The following is a 21,469-nucleotide window of genomic DNA, read 5'->3' on the forward strand; positions in this document are numbered from 1 at the left end:
CCTCCCGGTCCAAGAACAAAAACTGGATTTTGGTTGTGGGTGTGATTTTCAACTTTCAAATGCCGGGGTTTTTTCTCAATTCTGAAAATTTTATAGATCTTATCATGTTGCTAAAAACCAAAAGTCCGGTAAAATAATATTTTGTTTTGATATACATAAAATTATTTTTATTCAGAAAATTTTAACAGCATTTGTGCACTTTAAATAAGTTTGATCAGCCTAATCAATACTAAACCCATTACAAGGAAGTAGGGCATCTATTTCCGATCCGAATCCCTTGCTCCTATGACCCCTCCCTAACCCCCTATGTCACTTACTCCTCCGGTGGACTCCACCACCGGATATCCTCTCCCTCTGCCCCAAACTTCCACTTCTTCCCCATTATCCTCCTCCCCCCTCCTCTTCTCCCAAACCTTCTTCCCCTCTGAAAACTTGGACATCTATTGTCTCCTCCAACTCCCACCCTTCTCGGGTTGGCCTCCCCCTCACCTTAGTTCCCCTTACCCTCTGCCATGATGCTCTGATAGGGTTCTACCCTGTGGGCCTCCTTGAGGAAGATACTGCAAAGTGGAAAAACTGCCTCATAGGGCATTTCCTTAGAAGCAGGCCACCTTTCCAAATCATGAAAGCTTCTCTCTCTAGCCAATGGTGAACTTGTGGCATGCTTTATTTGGTCCTCCTTGATAATGGCATTTTCGTCTTTAACTTCTCTCAAATGAAGAAGAAAAAATCGCTGCCCTTGAAGGTGGCCCTTGGCTTGCAGGCAAAAAACCCATCTTCCTTAGACAATGGGACCAACATCTCTCCCTCAGTAAGGTTGATATCAAAACATTACCAATCTGGATCTCTATGCCCAACCTTAGTAGATGGACCCTTGCCGTCCTCGGTGGCCATCCACAATGAAGGGTTCTTTTCCCCTTTCCCATTGGGGTGCTCAAGGCCTTAGCATCATCGGTTCAATTGTCGGCAAGCCAATATATTTTCTAACCACAAGACCTGCATCCAAGACCGTCTAGCATTCACGAGAATATGCATTGAGCTATTTGCAGATGGACCCCCTGTCCTCGGTGGCCATCCACAATGAAGAAGGGTTCACTTTCTCCCAGGCATGGTTTAAAGTATCGATACGTATTGTACCGTATCAGCTAATACGTATCAATATCAGCCCTTACCAATACAATATATAGAAATTTTAAAATCCTTTTGCATAGATATGTATCTTATGATACATACCGATACGCATCGAAACACCACCGATACGATATGATACACACCATTACGATATGATATGAAAAATTAAAAATCGGGGTGAAATGTACGTTTCGGTATGTATTGGTACGTATCAGTATGTATCGACAGATACATACCAAGACAGTATGATACATACCAATACGGAGTACTACGGTCATATAATGGCCAAGATGGATCATTTTTCAGAAAAACACGATTTTTTAAGGGTTGTTCCAAAGTTGATGCCATCCATTTTTCTCTCAAACTAAAGTGGAAATCAATGTTAGGAACAAGGATTTTACATTTATGGAACAACTACAAACCTTGGATTCTTAGTGTGATACTCTCAATTTAGTGTTTATGCATAATACATGTTATATATAGCTTTATTTGACTATTTTTTATGCAAAAGTGAATAAAAAAGTGTTTCCTACCATTTATGTGTGTATCTTAGCGTATCTCTGATACAACACGATAACCCTCAATACGTATCTTAATTTTGGTTGATCGATACCGATATTTTAATCCTTGCTCCCAGGTAATTCATTATAAATGGATGCCCCCATTATGCATCATTTGCAAATCCTTCGGCCATAAGACCTCTGCCTACGCCCCTAAAGCTAAAAGTTCACAAAGCAAAAGGCTTGCACGATGACCACCAATCTCTTGATCATACTCAAGCTCATACGGCTCATCACACATCCAAAGGGAGAAAAAATTGTCGGGATTGCAGCCATATGGCTGACCCTCGTCCTGATGAATATTGTGGCTCCCCAAATGTCAATCCATATTCCATTGGACCGATTGATCTTATGCTCCAATCCTCAGGTTCAATCGCTTTGCCTCCTATCCAATCCCTCTTCTAGCTTTAACGACGACTCTCCGTCACCTCGATCCCACTACACTGATACTGCAAAAGGTATCCTTACCGCTTCAAGCTCCCTTAGCTGATCCTCCTTCTCCCTTGCCTAAAACTTCAGTTGATTCTCTGTCGATCTCCCTTGTTATTTTGCCTTTGTAGCCCTTCTATTGCTTTGTTAATACCTACGGCTACTGCCCATTTTATCCTTCTAATTGACCCTTTTACCCTCTCTAACCATATCATCTCCATTCCTCCCCTCCTCCCCCCTCTTCCTTCTGCCAAACATCCTACTCCTTTAAGTAGTCTTACCCCACTCCAGATCTCTCCTAATCGTCCCCACCATCTAACCCAACCAGCCTCACTTACCTCTCTTAACACGACAATCCACCTAACCTCCACTAACCCTCCCAACCTGACTACCCAAACCCATTAAACGCTACCTCATCTATCCACGAACCTCTGCCCGACCATCCTTTTTACTGCACTTACCCGTCACCTCCCCAAAGCTCCGTCTCTTCCAATAGTGTTCCTTTACTATTACACCTAGTCTTCAAGTGGGCCCCCTTGCTCTGCTATGGCTCCCCTGCCTTGGAAGGTAGCATCACCAACTCTTCGAACCTCTCCCCTGGCTCTACTACGCTCCCCCTACCTTAGAAGGTGGAATCACCAATTCTTCGAACCTCTCCAGCTCTACCACGACTTCTCTTACCTTAGAAGGCGTCTATCCATCTCTTCGGGTCTCGTCTGCTCTGTCACAACTTCTCTCTCTTTGGAAGGCAACATCACCAGATCTTAGACCCTCGCATGCCCCCCCAAGCATGTTTTCGCATGTCCATCTTTCTGGCCTTCGTTAGGCCTCTCTGGCTCGTTGTCTACCGCCTTGGAAGGCTCACCTCCGACTCACTACATGCACTCTCTTGCTCTCCTTCACCTAACTGTTGAAGATGTCAATGCCACTCCTTACCTTGGCCTTCTGCCAAGCACTACTTTCCACCCAAGGTCTCCCACGAATGTTTATTGTCCTGGCCTTTCGCTAAGCCCGATTCCATTATTGTTGCCAATCTTTGCCTTAGCCCCCTGCTAAGCAATACTGTCACTCTTTGTATTGCCCCTGATATCCAATGTCTAGGCCTATTGCCAGGGGCCAATGTCGATACTGCCTCCATTCTTGGCCCTCAGCCAAGCCTTGCTATAATTGCTCTTGGCCTACCATCGATGATTCTTCTGGGAAGCTTACTTTCGGGGCCATGATCAGCCATATCTGGATGGAGCATAATCTGCATAGGTGGACTTCCAACTCTTGGTCGTTTGACAAGATTTGGAAAGCCATCTACTTCGATGTTAGCTTTAAGCTCGGTTGCCTTCGCCAGTGCCCGATTTGAGACTCCCCAAGGAACAGGCTTACTGTTGTCTCTTGGGGCTTCCCTTCCTCCATCATCTCCCCCCCCCACTTAATGTTTCTCCTTCTTTAGTTGGGCTCTAAGCCCCTTGTTGTTGTTGCTTCCTTGGAGGCTTTGTCCCTCGCGGCTTCCCCGCCCCCCTTTTCCCCTTGTATATCCCTTCCTCTTTGATAATGAATTTATTTATTCACAAAAAAAAACAAGTTTGACCGGAATATATTGTCATTACAAATCAGACTTAAGCAATCTTAGACTTATTAGAAAGTTGATTTTGTGTTATACCTAATACAAAAAGTCTCATGCAAAAATAAAATCATTTGACTGGTCAAACTTACTATAGGACAAAAGCATTTCTCTAAATGTTGATATTTTATGACTTAATGTTGATTTTTTACGATTTGATGTGGCTTAGTGTTGATTTTTATGACTTGGTGTAGCTTAATGTTGATTTTTTTTATGATACCAGGTATATGTCGCATACTAAATATTTACTGTTAGAAAAGAGGGAAAATAAAAAAAATAACACTTGGTCGTCTTAGGCGCCTTATTCACCTCATGGCAAGAAACTTGTCGCCTTAGCATTTAGGCAGCCCTCCAACACCTTGGTTCACCTTATTGCCGTGACAACTATGATTAGGACTAAGCCACATTCCATAATAGACCACAATCCTCAAAACAAAGAGAACACCAAAGTACAAATAACCACGTCAAACCCATAGATAATACCACCCCATGTATATGAGGACTATCTCCTGAGATCGCTCTAGCCTTCAAACACCCTCCCTGCATGGTTTGAATCAGCAACCTATTTTGGCCTCAAAAGTGGTCGAAACGATATGGAATGTGAACTGTGAAATAACCTGGAGGGGGGTAAATAAGTTATACTAGTGGATTTTTTAAAACTCTTTGATTTAATGTTCCCAAGTGTGATTGTAAAATAACAAAGTGGAATAATAAAGTTAATCACAATCACACAACATCGGAGTTTATAGTGATTCGACTCAATCTGAGTCTAATTCACTCCCTAAAAGTTCTTCCCTTTTAGAGGAAAACCTTTACAGAATCCTTTAAGGATAAAAGGATTCATACAATCTCTTTCACAGGTAGAGATGGACCTTTACAATCTCTTTCCAAGTAGAGATGGATCTTACAACTCTTTTGAGGACAAAAGGATCCTACACAACACCTAATTATAATCTAGGATGATGTGTACTTACAACTGTCCAACACTAGAGTTACCTAACTCTTGGAATAAAACAAAATAAATAGTAGAATAGGTTAAACTTACCTCTTTGTGTGGTGCAATAAGAAAATTCAAGAATGAGAGTGATGCACCTTTCTATAGTGTTCATTAAGCTTAATAAATTATAAATCAATAAAAAAAAAAAAAGTAAAAGGCTTTAAGTAGATTTTTTAGCCTCACTTAAGTAGATGGAGTGGACCGATAACTCAAGAAAAGTATAAAATATTTTCACTTCAAAATGCTCCTGAAAAGTCCCTCTAGTGCTTTGTATTAATTGTTAATTAATTAATAGCATTAGCGGTATTTATATGTGAGATTAGGGGAAAAAATTAGGCAAGAAATCTCACTCAAACGGTCACTTTTTGGGTCTACTAGTCGATCGCCATTTGTAGCCGGTAGACCGCTAAAAAGAATCGTTGGAAAAACTAGCCATTGGGCCAAGCTGGATTTGAACCAACATAGACATATTGCCAATGAATTTACAGTCTGTCCCCATTAACCACTCAAGTATCGACCCAGCAAAAATCAATTCTAGGTTTATTGATAATCTATGATCAACTTCCTTTTGTAGCACCCTACCCCCAGGGAAGTTGAATCCCCGCTGCCTCTGAAAGAGAGATGTCCTAAACCGCTAGATGATGGGGCATATTTGCCTGACTGGTTCGGGGCGTGAATCGAATCTCTTCATCACACGATTCAATGACATTTTTTTGAATTTATTTGTATTAGTATCATACATATCAATCAAATGAATCTCGTTCTATGGGAGGCTATTCAAAAAGCAATTAAATTAAGTTCGCATTCATTGCAATGAATTTCTCAAATATAAATAAAAAATTATTAACCATTTTACTTACCCTAGACTCCCAAGTCCTCTTTTTTTCATAAATGAGTCACTATGCATATATATATATATATATAGAAGGTAGATCGCTGACTCATAGTGGCTAGCAGCTGATATCCAGGAATTTCAGCAAAGGGCCCTTTTAACTCACCGTAGAGTAACACCAGGGTAAGGTGTAGTCATCGTTCAAAATCCGATAAGGGGCTCTTTCCACAAACAGTCTTAGCCTTCATTTTTTAGGGGATAATAAAGACATTGTTGATGTTTGTAATAAAGTAATTGCCCACTAATTAATAAGGAATTAAGTATACTTTAAACATTTGTTCAATATAATTATCATTATGTCACTACAGACTATACTACTATCATTTTCATTATTCAATATTTTTTGTCCTAGGACAAAGATAGAATATCTACCTAATTCCAATTAAAATCACCAAATATCCCTACTTTGGCTATTATTCCAATTAAATCAATTCTACGATAAAAATTAGAAATCAAAAAAAGAAAACGGTTGGAGCTTGGGCAAGCTGGCCGGTCTCAGTCCGGTCAATGGACACTTCAACCGGTAGCGTCCTGGTCGACCGGCTGGAAAACTGACCTTCTGTCAGTATTTGGGCCATAACTTTCTCGTCCGACTTCGGATTGGTCTGATTCCAAGTGTGTTGCATCCGTAACTCGAATCTCTACAACTTTGGTGAAGAAACCATCTTCTGATACTTATTTTTAGGTTGCCCAAACTGCCCTTGAATAGGGTCATTTCTGTTTACTCAACAATTTCCTAAGACTTGTTATACCTAACATGTTCCTAACCATTTTTAGGTCTTGACACTTCGTCATAGGTACTTCCTAAGGTCATTATAAGATGCATGAGTGCAATGCATGAGGTGTGAGTGCGCCATTACATAACAAGGACATTATTACATAGAAAGGACTTCATCTATCTTGTAATGCTTCAACTGTCCTCATGTTGAGCTTGAAATACTTGAAGTCTTTGTATCTTCTATCAAGTCATCAAGTAGTCCTTGTCTTGAGATGTTCTTCATATCTTGACATCATGTGTCTTTGGGTCTTGGTGCTTGATACCGTGAAATATTTCTTCAAAACTGATTCCTTTCACCAAGTAGCACTCACCAACTTATAGTTAATTGTTTTTATCATCAAAACCAACTTAGGAGTGTGGGTATATCCCCAACAAACTGAGGGGTCTTCAATGTTTTGGTTTTTCACCAAATTGACCATATTGCAATGCCATTTTGGCCATTTCGGTCACTTCAGTGGTATATTTTTATTTCAACCAGTGTCAAAATTACAATCGAAACCGAAATCATGAACCTTGCCTTCCTGGTCAGCTCATCTGCCACAGAACTAGTAGATCTCTGCTTCGAACAAACAAGCAGTTCACATGAGAAGCCAAGAAATGAATACGTATGATAATTTAGCTGAATCTTCATAGTCCTCCTGCTAGGTAGACTAGATCCTTGCCCAAGCAATAATGGTTGCTGAACCACCCTCAATGAAAATATCATTGAACCCTTTCTTATTACTAACTCCAGACCCAACTTAAACAACCATCTCTCAAGTCACCATCAAATGGAATGAAATACAAACGGTTCCTAAATTAACTTAACAATCATGTCCACTTAACAATTCAGGCTTCAGTAAGCACACTACAGTTGCTTGCATCATTCAGGATGAAGATTGGGCTCCTCACCCTGCTTCTTCTCCCCATTTATCTGTTGTCTGGAATCAGGAATGCCCTTCCTTCCATTCCTAGAAGTCCTCATGATAGAGGTGATATTATTGTTTGGTCTGCCTCTTCAGTGCAAAATCTGCTTGGGACTTCATCAGATCTCGTGGCCTCTTGTCTCCTTGGTGCAAGATTGTGCGGTTCAAGGGGCTATACCCCCCCTTATCATGGCGGGCCTCTCTAACTACCTCCTAATGTCTCATCCATCATCAGATTTCAGTCTCCTCTTCCTGCTGCCTATGCTGGAATGCTACAGAAGATGTGGACCATCTCTTTTATGCCTGCCCCTTCTCCTTAGTAGTTTGGAAAGGTCTTCAGTGAAAATGCAGGCCTAATAGAAGAAGAATCATTCCTCTATCTAGAGAGTTGATTTGGGTGGACATGTCTTATGCTGGCAAGACTATTTTTTGATTTCGTCGACAAGCTCACCTTTGTCACTACTTACAACCATATTTGGATGGAGCGTAATTTCAAAAAATGGACCACTTCATCAAGATCCTTTGAGCAGATTTGGAGTCCATTGCTTTTGAGGTCTCTAGTAAGCTATCTTCTGTCTCCCCTTGTGGTGTTGTGGATTCTACAAGGAACAAGCTCATGGTTGTCTCCTAGGGTTTGCCTATCTCCTCACTGCAGCCCTCTATAGTCTCTCCTTGATGGTTGGGTCTTGAATCGCCTGTATAGCGCTCTCCTGCACTACTTTTTCCTCTTGTCCACATTTAGGGGCTCCTTGCGGTACTGTGCTTGTTTAACTTAATATAAGGTGGTGGGGGGGACTGCCACAGGTATGGACTGTCTCTCTCTCTCTCTCTCTCTCTCTTGCGACAGTATCTTTCTCCTTTCTCCTTTCTCCTTTCTCCTCAATTCTTCTTCTTCCCTCTTCTTCTATATTGTTAGTACTGGATTTCTGTCAAGGGAACCAACAGACATAGCTTAGTACATCTCCAACAAATCCCAACACTTATCCTCCATCTGACCATGCAAGCAAAGTATTTGGCAAAGGTTCTCTAGTTTTTCCTTTCTTTCTGTTTAGAGATGAAATATTATCAACTGAAGAAACAAGGTAAAAATAGAACAAGACATAAATAGGGGCAAGAAAGAGGGAGGGAAATATAGCCACCCCCAGTAAAAATCAAACGCGCCATAGAAACAAGAGAGGATTAAACACATCTTCCTCACCACCAAGAAAACGACAGGGATAGAGATTGGAAAAACAAAAAAGTTGAGGAGATTTCTCCCCACTTCCTTATGGATAGACTAAAGTAAGGGAAAACAAAACAACACCATGAATATGCATGTACATTATCAAGAGTTAACAGTGAAGAGTCTGACTACCACACGATTTGTAAGCCAACCAAAACAACATCGAAAATAGGCAATGGCATACCTTACCTAATAACCAATTTAAGCCACCAGCTTCCATTACAGATACCACTGCTTTCTGATGCCACTGCAGCCACGTTTCAGAAATACAGCCCTTCAAACCAGTTGAAGGATCACTAAAACATGCACTGCTCATTGGAACAGAAGAATTCATACTATCGGCATGCAACTGAGCCTTCTCATATACATTTGAGTTTAAATTAATGAAACAGAAGATTATTGAAACCACATATACAAGTATCTTCCGCAACACTTTAGTCTTCTCTACGGTAGGATTAGATAGGCCTTCATCAGCAGCGAGTGCACCTGTAACTGTCTTAAGTTGGACAACTGCAGCTGAAGAAAACACAATACCCTTTTAAGAAAATCATTTAACAGCCAAGATTCCCATGAAAGCTCTAAAGTATAGATTCGAAGAAAACCGCCAGGTTACACACTTGCACCCAAAAAATCTTAAATTAAATAAAAAATATCACTGCAAGGGATGCAAAGGAAATGAAGAACAGAAAGGAGCAACAACAAATGGAACATAACACAAACTGAAGTTCCAAATCCTTCAGAGAAACAACAGAAAGCATAACTGATTAGACAAGCAGTCTTAGAAAGAATCATATAATATCCTGCTCATGATCCTTCAATTTGATCACAGTTGACCATTTCTACTTAGTTCCTGAGTTTGATGATTGAGGATAACACAGTTATTGTTATCATCTGATTTAATTCCAAATGAGTAGGCCGATTGAGGCTGTGCCCCTTAACCCAAACAAGGGAGTTCAGAGGATATAGTGATTGATGCATTGAGGGAAAGTAGGGTCCCTGCTCTCTCATACATTCTTTACCTTTTGATCTATCCATGGCATCAGCTGAAATATAACTGAAACTTTATCGACTGAGGAAAAATAAAAAATATTTCTGCAGCGGAAAAGGAAAGAAAGAGTAGTCTAAAACTGAATACCTTTTGTTAGTCCTGTAAGCTTTTGTATCCCTCCATAGTAGCCAAGAACTTCACAATTGTGCATTGAGCGAACTACAATTGAGAGCGCATCCAAAAGAGGGAACCCTTCGGCAATGACACTCATACTAGATGAACCACCCGACAGGTCTCCTATAGATTCTTCTGTATTGGTGTTTACTGGATTGCCAAAGTAAACTAATCAAATAAAATAAATGCACTTATGCTATCACCAATTTAAACTTATACTAAACGAACACAGGGAAAAGGCAATTTAAAGTGAATGGGAGTGATTAAAGGCCAAAAATACAACACAAATCTCAACAGGTAGTAGATAATGTCAAAAGAGATGTAACCACTCCTGAGTTTGGGTGCCGATATATATATATATATATAACTAAAACACCAATGTCATGGGACGGTCTATATCCCTGGGGGTGCCCAGGCAGCCAAATGACTTTGACCAGTGCACCACACATGCATCCAGAAAATGTGTGGAACAGCTAACTAAAAAAAAGGGCGTACCCGTTGCACAAGGCTCCTTCATGTGTGAGGTCCAGGGGGGCGAGTATGCAACCTTACCCCAAGAATGTCGAGAGGCTGTTTTAACCGCTTGACCACCAGGTCACAATATTCACCCAAAAACTAGTGAAAATGTATCTAACTGAAATTCCTCTCCCATTACATTAAGAGATTGTAAAGTGTAACAAAATATATAACATTACAGCAGAACAAACCCACAAACCTAGCTTGGGCTCTTTTGATTTTTTAACATTCCAAAAGAACATATTTACATTGTGTAACAGATATATACAGCAACAACGCAACATTGTTACTGACTTCCTAGTCTCCTAGACCATGATAAGCTCCGAGAAAATCATTTGTGGCGGATGGCCATGTTCAACGGAAGCCTGTATATAGACTTAAAAAACATAGAGACAGGCCTAAAATGACCATAGGAGAAGTAACGAGGAAAGACATGCATAGCTTTGGCCTTGTCCCAAGTATGACCTCAAATAGAGTCAACTATAGGGCAAGGATCCATCTAGCAGACCCCCATTTAGCTGTGTTTTTATATATTTTTTTCTGTTATTATTGTGTTACTTTCCCTTCACTTTTACTTTTCCTATTTTTTTCCTTGATTGGATCCATGTAGCCGACCCCATTAAGTTGGGATAAGGCTGAGTTTGTTGTTGCTGTTGTTGCTCCTAGACCACCCGGTTGTCTGGGCAACAAAAAAGTGACACCTCTACAACACTGAGGGATAAAACATGGACTATTGAATCTTCAGCATCTGGACATTCTGAAAAAATGTAGATCTGTGATGATGTAAACAAAAAGAGAGAGAGAGAGAAAACTATCATGGATGCACAAGTCATCCCTAGGGTCCACAAACGCCACTTGCCAACAAAGGGTAATACTCTGTCATGTTGGAGGATGGGGAGTAGAAGAATGTGTTTATTTGTTTACCAAGTAGCAAATAATTAATCTTAGATAATTATGTAGGAGGAGGCCTGATTTACCAAATTGGCAATATATAAGAGAGGGTCTGTGGTGCATTTAAAATTCCGGTTTTTATATCGAAAGCATGTGCAGATCAGGAGCCAAATGGATGCAGATCAGAGAGATAACCTGCTAGTGATGGGCTTGCTTCAAAGATAAAAGGGAAAAGATTCTAATTTGATGGTTAATACGGGCAAGATCGGATAGAACAGTTTCCGATCTAGTAACATAGAAGCATGGTTTAAAGTATCGGTGTGTATCGTACCGTATTGGCCGATACGTATCCGTATCAGTCTTGACCGATACGATACATGAAATTTTTAAAACCCTTTTGTATCGATACGTATCTTACGATACACACCAATACACCACCGATACGTACCGATACTCTATGGAAAATGTAAAATTGAAGTGAAATGTACGTATCGGTATATATCGGTACGTATCGGTGTATATCGGTATGTATCGATCGATACACACCGATACGGTCATAAAATGGCCAAAATGGGTAATTTTTTAGAAAAACACAATTTTTGAGGTGTTTTTGTTTCAAAGTTGCTGCCAACCATTTTTCTCTCTAACTAAAGTGGAAATCAAGGTTGGGAACAAGGATTTTACATTTATGGGACAACAACAAACCTTAGATTCTTAGTGCGATCAAGGATTAAAGTATCGGTATCGGTCGCCGTATCAGTCGGTCAAAATTAAGATACGTATCGGAGGGTATCGTATCGTATCGAAGATACGCTAAAGATACGCACATAAATGGATAGGGAACACATTTTTATACACTTTTGCATAAAAAAAAACAGTTAAAAAAAACTATATATAACATGTAGAATGCATAAATACTTAAGTAGAGGGTATCGTATTGATAGACAAATATATTGAGTTGAAAATGTTCAAAATGATGAGGGTATCATATTGATAGACAAATATATTTTTTTGAAAAAAATCAAAATTTTCCATGGAAGTTGTAGAACACTTGTTTTTACATAACATATAAAAAATCTAAACATTTTTAATCATTGAGCATGAGTAGATCTAAGAAATTTGAAAAAAAATTGAAACCCTCATTTTCTCTTGAAAAAAGTTTGTAAATCCTTATAAATCCAATGATTTCATGTAATAATGATGCACAAAATGTGATTCTAAGTATGATGAACCTTAGATTTGTAAAAAAAACTTGAAAATCTAAGGTTAAAGTTGAAAAAAGTGAGTAAAGATTCAAGAACTTACTATTCAAATTTTTCAACTTTCAAGTTCAAGGTTCATCTTGGACTATGTTTTTCTCCTTCTTTGAACCATTCACTTCCACAATGTTTCTTTCAATCTACCATTTGAGTCTCCAAAAAGGTGTGTGAATCAAAGGGGAAGAAAGAAGAGAAATATAGAAAACTGTTGGTGAGAGTTTAAAGTGTTTGTTTCAAAAAACAAAAGGCACATTCACACTTAAGTAGCCGTATCGTACCGATACAGTACGATACGGATCTATATACTATATGATACAGTCGATACGCACCGATACGGTACCGATACTCACGGGAATTTTTATATTTTCAAAAGTTCGTATCGCAGAGTATCGTACGTATCGGTACCATATCAGTACGGCACAATACGATACGACCGATACGTCGATACGCAAAAGAGAGCCCAAAATTCCATGTAGCGTATCGGTATGTATCGTGTCGATGCCTACCGATACGGATACATATCGGCCGATACGCACCGATACTTAAAACCATGAGTGCAATACTCTCAATTTACTGTTTATGCATAATACATGTTATATATAACTTTTTTTAACTATTTTTTTTATGCAAAAGTGTATAAAAAAGTATTTTCTATCCATTTATGTGCGTATCTTTAGCGTATCTTAGCATATCTCCGATACGATACGATATCCTCCAATACGTATCTTAATTTTGGCCGACCGATACCGATACTTTAATCCTTGCATAGAAGTTGTTGGGAAAAAGATGAATCAAAACTAAAAAATCAGAACTGTTGGGGAAAGAAAGAAATAAACTAATAAAGGGGATTCAATGGAGGATTCTTAACTGTTTCATCAACCAAAAATCAACTGAGATGTAGTGGGAGAAAGAATCATTCCTTGAACCCATATCAGGGGTATTAGAAGGAGGTGGAATTGCATCTGAAGTAATCAGAGGAGGTGCAATCGTCAGAAATTACAACAACACAAAGTTCCCCCATGACTGTTCACAAAAATCTTTGAACAGCTATTCCAACAAGAAAGATTTTAGGATCTTCAACAGATTGTTGCCAGACATCTACCTTTGAGAAACCAAGGGCAGGAATTTACATTGCTGTAGACCAACTAGGTTGAAACAAACTTTTCTGATCTTTAATTATTATTATTTTATGAGGAAATTACACTCCCCTCCCCTGTACTTTGCCTAATACCCCACGTACTTTCAAAAATACCAGTCCCCACCCCTGTATTTTAAAGATTCTATCAATCGTACACCTTCCATTAGAGAACCCTGTCAAGTGATGACATCAGCCTTAATATATGATATTTAATTTCCAATTACCCTTTTGTGGACAGTTTGAAACAGCCGATTTCTTGTTGAAGCTAACCTCATGGAAACCTCATGGAACCCCTAGATATCACCATTCTCTGCAGTATATCACCGTCGTGACACTGCTATAATAGATTTGGATGAGAGCTAGGAAGATGAAGGTGAGTGCGAGGATTAGGGCAAGTGTGATCTTGTTGAAGATTTTTCTCCATGAGAGGATGATCTTAAAGGATTCCTTGTAGATTCCGAACAAGCCCAAGAATTGAAGCTCCTCTGGTTCTCTATCCATGGCAATATCCAATTCTCTGGTTCTTTAGTTGGGTCTCTTCTCTTCTCTTCTCTTCTTCTTTGCTTTCCTTCAAAGAGACTCTTTGCTCTGAGCCACCTTGATAGTCGCTTATCGAAGAGAAATAGAGAATGTGATTCCACCATAAATTGATCAAAGCTTTTGAGATGTAAAATAGTTGTTCTAAGGAAGACGAAATGGTTTGAGAATTGAGAGAGACCTTGTTAATGGTGGCAGAAAATTGTCTGCATGACCTAGGCTCAGGATCGGTTTTGAAGAGAACCGCATTTAATTTCCAAAACAGAGAACCAAAACAAAGTAAAAGCTGGGATTTGGGATGAAAATAGAAATATCGAAAGGGAGAGATTCCAGCTAGGGTTGATACTTTTTTCTCAAAAGTACTCCATCTAAATTCATGAATTTTGTGATTCCAACTCTTTTAGATTTGTCTTGGTAAAACAGAAGACGGATCTGTATATAAAAGTTCAATGTGATTGATGGCCATCTAATCTGATTTTCAAACTCCCTTGAATCTAGTTATGTAAGGTCTTGATTCTGGTTCAAACCTAGCAGCCGTAAAGTTGAAGGAAAGAGAAAGTTCTTTCCTATAAATGAGGATGGTATGTATTTAGATGAATATTGGTGGGGCGGGGGGGGGGGGGGAGGAGGTATCGCCTCTGCAACTCTCTACAAGTACCTCTACAACTCTTCCCGTGCTCAGCGAAGTTTATTCTAGGCTTTTTTCCTTCATGGTTGGGAATGGACTTGAATTGGGTCATTAGAGTTATACATCATTGTCGGCGAGTTCTAGCTTTTGGTCAAGGGAAGGCATTTCATTCTCACTTAATAAAATTGGGGTTTTTAAAAGGAAGTTTTTATTGTAAGTAATTTGATTGCCATGTATGCGGATTTCAGCTTTTTGGTGGATGCACAACAGTTGTTTGAAGAAACGCTTAACAGAAATGTGGTAGCATGGACTACAGTGATCTCTGCCGTTGAACGTCTTCTTAAAGCCCGGTGCGATTTCTCCCAGAATAGATGAGTTGTGAAGAGGGAGAAGAAGACCTTGCTGCACTCTTTCTTCTTCTCAGCATCAGGAGAGCTTGAGAGTAGGTCAAAATACATAGCAGATGAGGAAAAAGGGAGAGAAAAGATATGTATTAGACACAAGGGTAAATATATCATTTTACATGACATTTTAACACTGTCAGTCACTAATGGGACGATTGATAGAATCTTTAAACTACAGGGCTGGGGAGTGGTATTTTTGAAAGTACAGGGGAGGGGAGTGTAATTTTCTCTTATTTTATTTTATTTTTGGGTAAAAACAAGATCATTACCAAGAAAGAAAAGGGGGGGAATATACAAGGATCCCAAGGGCGAAAGCAAACCAAACAACAAAAGCAAAATAAAGCCACAAGGCCATTAGGGTGAGGCGGGGGAAAGCAAGAGAGAAGAAGCCCGTTCCTTGGGTAATCCCTCCCTTACCAAGCAATGGGGGGAAAGAGTAGAATAGACATCAAAGTAAATGGCATCCCAAGTCTTATAAAAGGATCTGGAGTTGGAAATCCGTCTACGAAGATTGTGTTCCATCCAGATCAAAGTTCAAGATCTCGTATTCCTCTAGGCTCCCTGCCGGTTAAATATTTGGGCCTCCCCCTCATCTCTGCCAGGCTCTCCGCCCACCACTATAACCCCTTGCTTGACCAACTCCGGAAAAAGCTCCAAATTTGGAAAGGTAGACTTCTATCTTTTGCTGGTAGACTCACCTTAATTAGATCGGTTCTCCAATCCTTATATCTATATTGGTCTGGAACCTTCATCCTCCCCGCCTCAGTGATCAAGCTTTTGAGAATCTTCGTTGTTCCTTTCTCTAGAAAGGTTCTGACTCTTCCAGATTCCTCAGACCCCTTAGTTAGAAAAAGGTCTGCCTTCCCAAATTTGAAGGCGGTTTAGGAATCAGGAAAATAAAGGATGCAAATATGGTTGGTGTTCTCAAGCTTATTTGGAAAATTGTGTCCAACCATAAGAGTATTTGGGTAGACTGGATCCATTCCGGTTTGCTCAAATTCAACTCTCTTTGGACTGCGCCTTCCTCCCATGATGCATCCTGGATTTGGAGAAAAATTCTTGAACATAGACCAATTGCCCTCACTGCCATTTCCTACACAATAGGAAATGGGCATTCCATCTCCCTCTAGAATGACCACTGGCATCCTGCTAGCATTCTTTCTCAGCTGTTGACTCCCATATACTCTTCTAGTCTCCCCTCTAATGCCTTGATCTCCTCAATCTTATCTCCCATGGGATGGTCCCCCCCTCCCTCCTGTCCCCCTCCTCTGGAGGACCTTTGGTCCTCCCTTCCCCCTCTCCCCCTGGGCATCATGGAAGGGAAGATAAATGCTCCTGGACCCCCTCTTTCAATGGGATTTTCACCTCCGCCTCAGGTTGGTCCCATATTCGTGAATCTTCCCCTAAGGTTCCCTGGTATAAGGTTGTCTGGTTTAAGAGTCATATTCCCCGTCATAGTTTCACCCTTTGGCGTTGTTTGAACAACCACCTTCCCACACAATCCTTCCTTATTCACCACCACATTCCAACTACCCTTTCCTGCTATCTTTGCCCTTCCGGGATGGAGGATATCCCCCACCTTTTCTTCTCTTGCCCCTTCTCCTCTCGGGTGTGGAAGATGGTCCTCTCCCACTGCTGGCCAACCAAAAGGCTTATTCCCCCCTTTGAAAAGGAATGGAATTGGGTAGACATAACCTTCTCGGGTCCTTCCATTTACGACTCCATCGGCAAGCTGGCTTTATATGCTACTATCAACCACCTCTGGATGGAACGCAACATCCGTAAATGGACCCCCCAAATCCCGCTCCAAGGACCAGATTTGGAAAGCTATATATTTTGACGTTACTTCCAAATCCCATTCTCTTACTGGCCTTCTCTCCCGTCCTACCTCCAGATCCCCAAAGAACTCCCTCATCATATCCTCTTGGAATCTATAGGCTAATATCTTCCACCCTTGCTGTGGGTGCTGCTTCCCCCCCCCCGGTTCTTCTTCTTTGGTGCTTTGAGGGTTTTCCCGTTGGTCTTCTTTTGATTTCTTTTGTGTTTTTGTGCTCCCCTTGGGTTGGCTTTCCTTGTTGGTTTAAGCCTCCCTCCCCCCTTTTTCCCCTTGTATATTCTTCTATCTTGGTAATGAATTATTTATTCATCCAAAAAAAAAAAGTTCAAGATCTCGATCTCGACACAGGTTTCACGTGGTAAAAATACCAAGATCTGACGAGAGCATGGTTCAAGAACTCGAGCAATACCGTCGAATTTCCCACATTTCGACAGTATCCCATGACTCCAACACTGTATAGCCTGTGACTTTTAAAAGTCACTGGTTTCGATAGGTTTTGACCGAAATTCCCATATTCGACCGAAATATGGAAAATTTCGAGTGGACCAATGGGTTTGACCCTTTGGGTTGAACCAGCCTTTATAAAACATGCTTAAATGGGAAACCAAGTGTTCTCATTTCAAAATTTCGACCCTCTCCCCCATATTTTCTTCTCTATGAAGTGGGGAACTACGGAAAACACTCAAAATTCACCTTTTTGCCCAAAAAACTTCAATCTAAGCTTGGATCTTACAAAATCTAAGGAAGGGAGCTTGGACCACTTTTGAGTGGGGAATTCGGGAAAACACTTTTGAGTGTTAAGTGTTCAGTGTTCAGAGTTGAGACTTGAGAGATAACTAACAATTACGTAATATACTAATATTATTATTTATTTTGGATCCTTTGCATTATGTTTTGTTTGTTTTAAACTTTTATACATGTATTTCACAATTATGTACTTGTGTAGATTGTAGAGTACATATAATGTAGACTATGTACTTATATAGTATACTTTAAATCAATGACTCAACATACATTAGCAAATTTGGTTCACACCATAAGTATTACTTCAAATGTTTTTTCTATGACACTAATTATGTGAATGTGTTAGAAATGTCTAAAATATGACGTAAACAAAAAATCAGGTAAAAAAAAAAAACATTTTGAGGGTCTAAACCAAAGTTTCCACCCAACTGGGAAAAATTCTCTAGTTTCCTTAAAATTTCCCAGAATTCGACCAAAATTTTGGTCTCCCCAATGGTCGAAACCCGATACCTTGAACCTTGCATGAGAGACCTCACCGAGATCTGGTATTTTTTGCCTAGTCATCTCAGTGGTTGGTTTCGGTGGCCATATTAGCTATTAAACCCCTGAAACTTGTCAATTACCCTATTTTACGCCTTCTAAACAAAGTGGAAACCTCAGATTTTTTTAAATCAAACCCAAATAGTACTTTGACTTTGGACCCTAGGTAGGAAGTCTTCGGACCTTTTACCATAGGTTATTCCACAATAAAAACAAGCAACTATTGCACATGTTTCTATGGGAAAAAAAAAGGTTTCGAGAAGTTATTTTTACCTAAAATTGTTCTTAAGAAGAAAAAGATCTCCAAAGGTTGATGATGAAATGATAATCTCCAATCTCCAAGTGTTGAAGTTGTTAATCTCCACTGTAGGGAAGAGATTTGGCAAGAAAAACCACCAAGGGCTCACTTTTTCTTCAAAGTAGGGGGAGAGAGGCAAGAGATGTCGAGTTGAGGGTCAAAATTATGTCTATACCACACATGACTTGGTCTAACTTATCCGAGTTGAGTCGAGACCGAGAAATTTACCGAGATCTCGACCGAGATATTGTACATTTTGTACATTTTATATATCGCATATGCTCTCATCTTGCCAAGCTAAAAAAATGAGTTAATAGCGAGATCTCGGTGAATGCAAGCTTCCGAGCAATGTCACATATGAGGTACACTAAAAGTCATGTCAATCCAGATCCATTCTCTCCGAAGAGGGAGAAGGTCTTCTAGGCACGGGCCAGCAGCTACTAAGGACTTTCTTCCAAACCGAGGAGGAGAAGGGGCACTTAAAGAAGAGGTGATCGGCAGATTCCTCTCTATTCCAACAAAGAATGGAGGAAGGATTTCCCATAGGAAACGCGTAAAAAAATATTTTGTGACTAGATATTACATTTCCCTTCAACCATGGATAGTTCCAATTTCCAAAATGAATAAGAGAGAGAGAGAGATGGCATAAGCCTGAAATTTCCCGAGGCATAACAGAAATCCAAAATAAAGGAACCTGAACATATCCTCGGCAGACAAGTCAAATTCTCAAAGATCCTTCTTTTCCTCTCATCTAAGTTCCCCCAACACAATCAGGAACAAACATCAAAAGCATAGTAGTCACAAAGTCAAGGTGAATCAAGGCGTTGAAGGGGGGGCCTGGAGACACCAACAAGGCGCCTGCCTATCCTAGGCAACGCCTTGACAACTATGATCAAAAGGTTTTGCCTTCATCTTCAAAAAGACTGGGGAACCAGCAATGAAAATCTATCTAGTCGCCTCAGTAACCAACTACTTCAGGACAAACAAACCCAACAGATAGAGCAGGTACTCTTAAATCCATCTCTAGTGTGTTAACTAATTTACACAGTGACTAAACTAAGGCACACATCAACTTCTGAAGCAAGAGGTCACCAAATGTAGGAACTTAGGACCTAAAATCCTGGTTCTAACTTACGTCCTCAAGCCCAAAAGGTCTCTTCGACTAGTATTATAAAATTATCTGGCATCATATGAAGATTGAAAGGGCATTTTCAACAGAAGATCAAGGAGCAACAAAACCAAGGTGCAAACCTATATGACGCCAGTATGTGTACCACAAACACGTGTGTATGAGTGTGCGTGTGTGCATGTGTGTGTTAGTGTGTGTACCACTGGGGGTAACCTGGATAAGAAAAAATTAACAAAAGAAGACACAGAAACTGTGCAACCCCTTGACTTACATTCAGTCACAAAAGTAGTCAATTGCGCAACCTCTTGACTGAAGGTAAGGATAATTTCAGCCGGATGCCCATCTGAGCAGCCAACAACTACATCATCAAATCCTGATGACTGTTCCCCAAGCTGGAGGGTAGATGAAGAAGCTTCCTCCAACTGACAAGAATGCACAGGTTCCCAGTTCTTGTAAATAAGAAGGAACTGCTTCAGGAAAACATTAAACAACTTCCTCTTTTCCACCTACAAAATTTACCCCATAATTAGACTAAGAGAGAAATTTTGAAGAGATCAACCAAATGGGGTAAACTACAACTAGTCATCATAGCACCAATAACCAAAGCATCTCAGAATAAATAAATAACCAATCACCAATTTTTACATCATATCAATACATAAATGCAACAAGAAAAGAGTGGAGTTACTGCTTCATCCTAAATTCATGCAAGGAAGTTCTTCCCAATACAATATGTGATAAATAATAAAGTAATAAACAAGAAAAAGAAAAAGAAAAAGAAAAAAGATAGTACAAATTTCGCTTCACCCCCAAAATAGAACCATTACAACTACATATAGGCACATAAACTTTTTGCGTTTCTTTTTTAAGCTAAAAGAGATTCTCAATGTAGATATAAAAATGAGATTCCCAAGAAAAAGCTACGGTCAAAAGAATGAAAGAAATGCTTTCCACTTTTCCAAGGTATATAAAGTGTCTCCAAAAAAGACCTTTTGACTAAATTTTCAATACATGAAACAACAATTTTTCTGTGGGTAAAAAAAATGAGGAAGAAGGACAAAAGGGCAAAGGCTTGAAAGAACCCAAAATCTCCAGGCCTGCAATAACAAAAAGTAGAAACAGACCTCCATAGACCCCCTAAAGTGGGGAACAACCGAACAGAAGAAATAAATGTAGCCACTCTTGGACTCAAAGGACATCCCAACCCCCGCCACCCCCCCAAACAGCCTCTTTCCAGAAACATTCAAAACAGACACAAAACCCAGAAATCAACAATATGGTAGAAGTTACTTGCAGACTGCACAGAGCAAACCACCACATGACAAATTCACATACTCAAGCACATTTCTATCAAAGTAAAAATTCTCAATGCAACCCCTGTCATTTGTTGAAATTCATAATAAACCCATAGCTTATCACATCAATTTCCCTAGACTGGATAGAACCCTGCTCTCAATGCAACCCGTCTTTTTTTTCTTTTGCTTGTAATGTAAATGATGCAGATTGATTTCTGGGCTTAAAAGACAGCAGCAAGAATCCTAAAGGGGCTTGTCCACACGCCACCTAAAGTGGCTAGACCCTTGGGCCTTTGGGCCAACGAGCTAAGGCTGGGTCAGCCCAAGTGGGCTGAGTGCTTTTGGCTCACTCAAAGCCAAATCATGGGATAGAACCCTGCTCCTAATGAGTTTGCTCCCACATCTTCGACAAAGCTCCTCATAGTGCTTAATTATACCTTGAAAACTATGAGTAGGAAATTGAGCGACTTTACTAAAAACTGAGTAATAATTTCCATTAATTTTGAGAACACTTCATAAATAAATATATATATATATATATATATATATAATATATATATTT

At 39.9% G+C, this 21,469-nt stretch overlaps 1 protein-coding gene across 6 annotated transcripts in view; it reads right to left on the reverse strand.

Annotated features, from left to right (window-relative positions):
- The window catches only part of LOC122073993 (BEACH domain-containing protein B-like), an 83,789-nt gene that overhangs the window by 57,803 nt on the left and 4,517 nt on the right, over positions 1 to 21,469 (reverse strand). For 4 of the 6 annotated variants that reach the window (XM_042638752.1, XM_042638753.1, XM_042638754.1 and 1 more), the window contains 3 exons: positions 19,884 to 20,118; positions 9,665 to 9,841; positions 8,719 to 9,045 (listed from right to left, as the gene is read on the reverse strand). In XM_042638752.1, coding sequence (XP_042494686.1) covers positions 8,719 to 9,045; positions 9,665 to 9,841; positions 19,884 to 20,118 — 739 coding nt within the window. Of the gene's footprint in view, positions 1 to 8,713; positions 9,046 to 9,664; positions 9,842 to 19,883; positions 20,119 to 21,469 lie in introns of those variants that run through there. The other 2 variants (XM_042638755.1, XM_042638756.1) reach the window with 2 other exon arrangements.

The sequence above is a fragment of the Macadamia integrifolia genome, chromosome 3, assembly GCF_013358625.1.
Source record: "Macadamia integrifolia cultivar HAES 741 chromosome 3, SCU_Mint_v3, whole genome shotgun sequence".
Classification (NCBI taxonomy): Eukaryota; Viridiplantae; Streptophyta; class Magnoliopsida; order Proteales; family Proteaceae; genus Macadamia; species Macadamia integrifolia.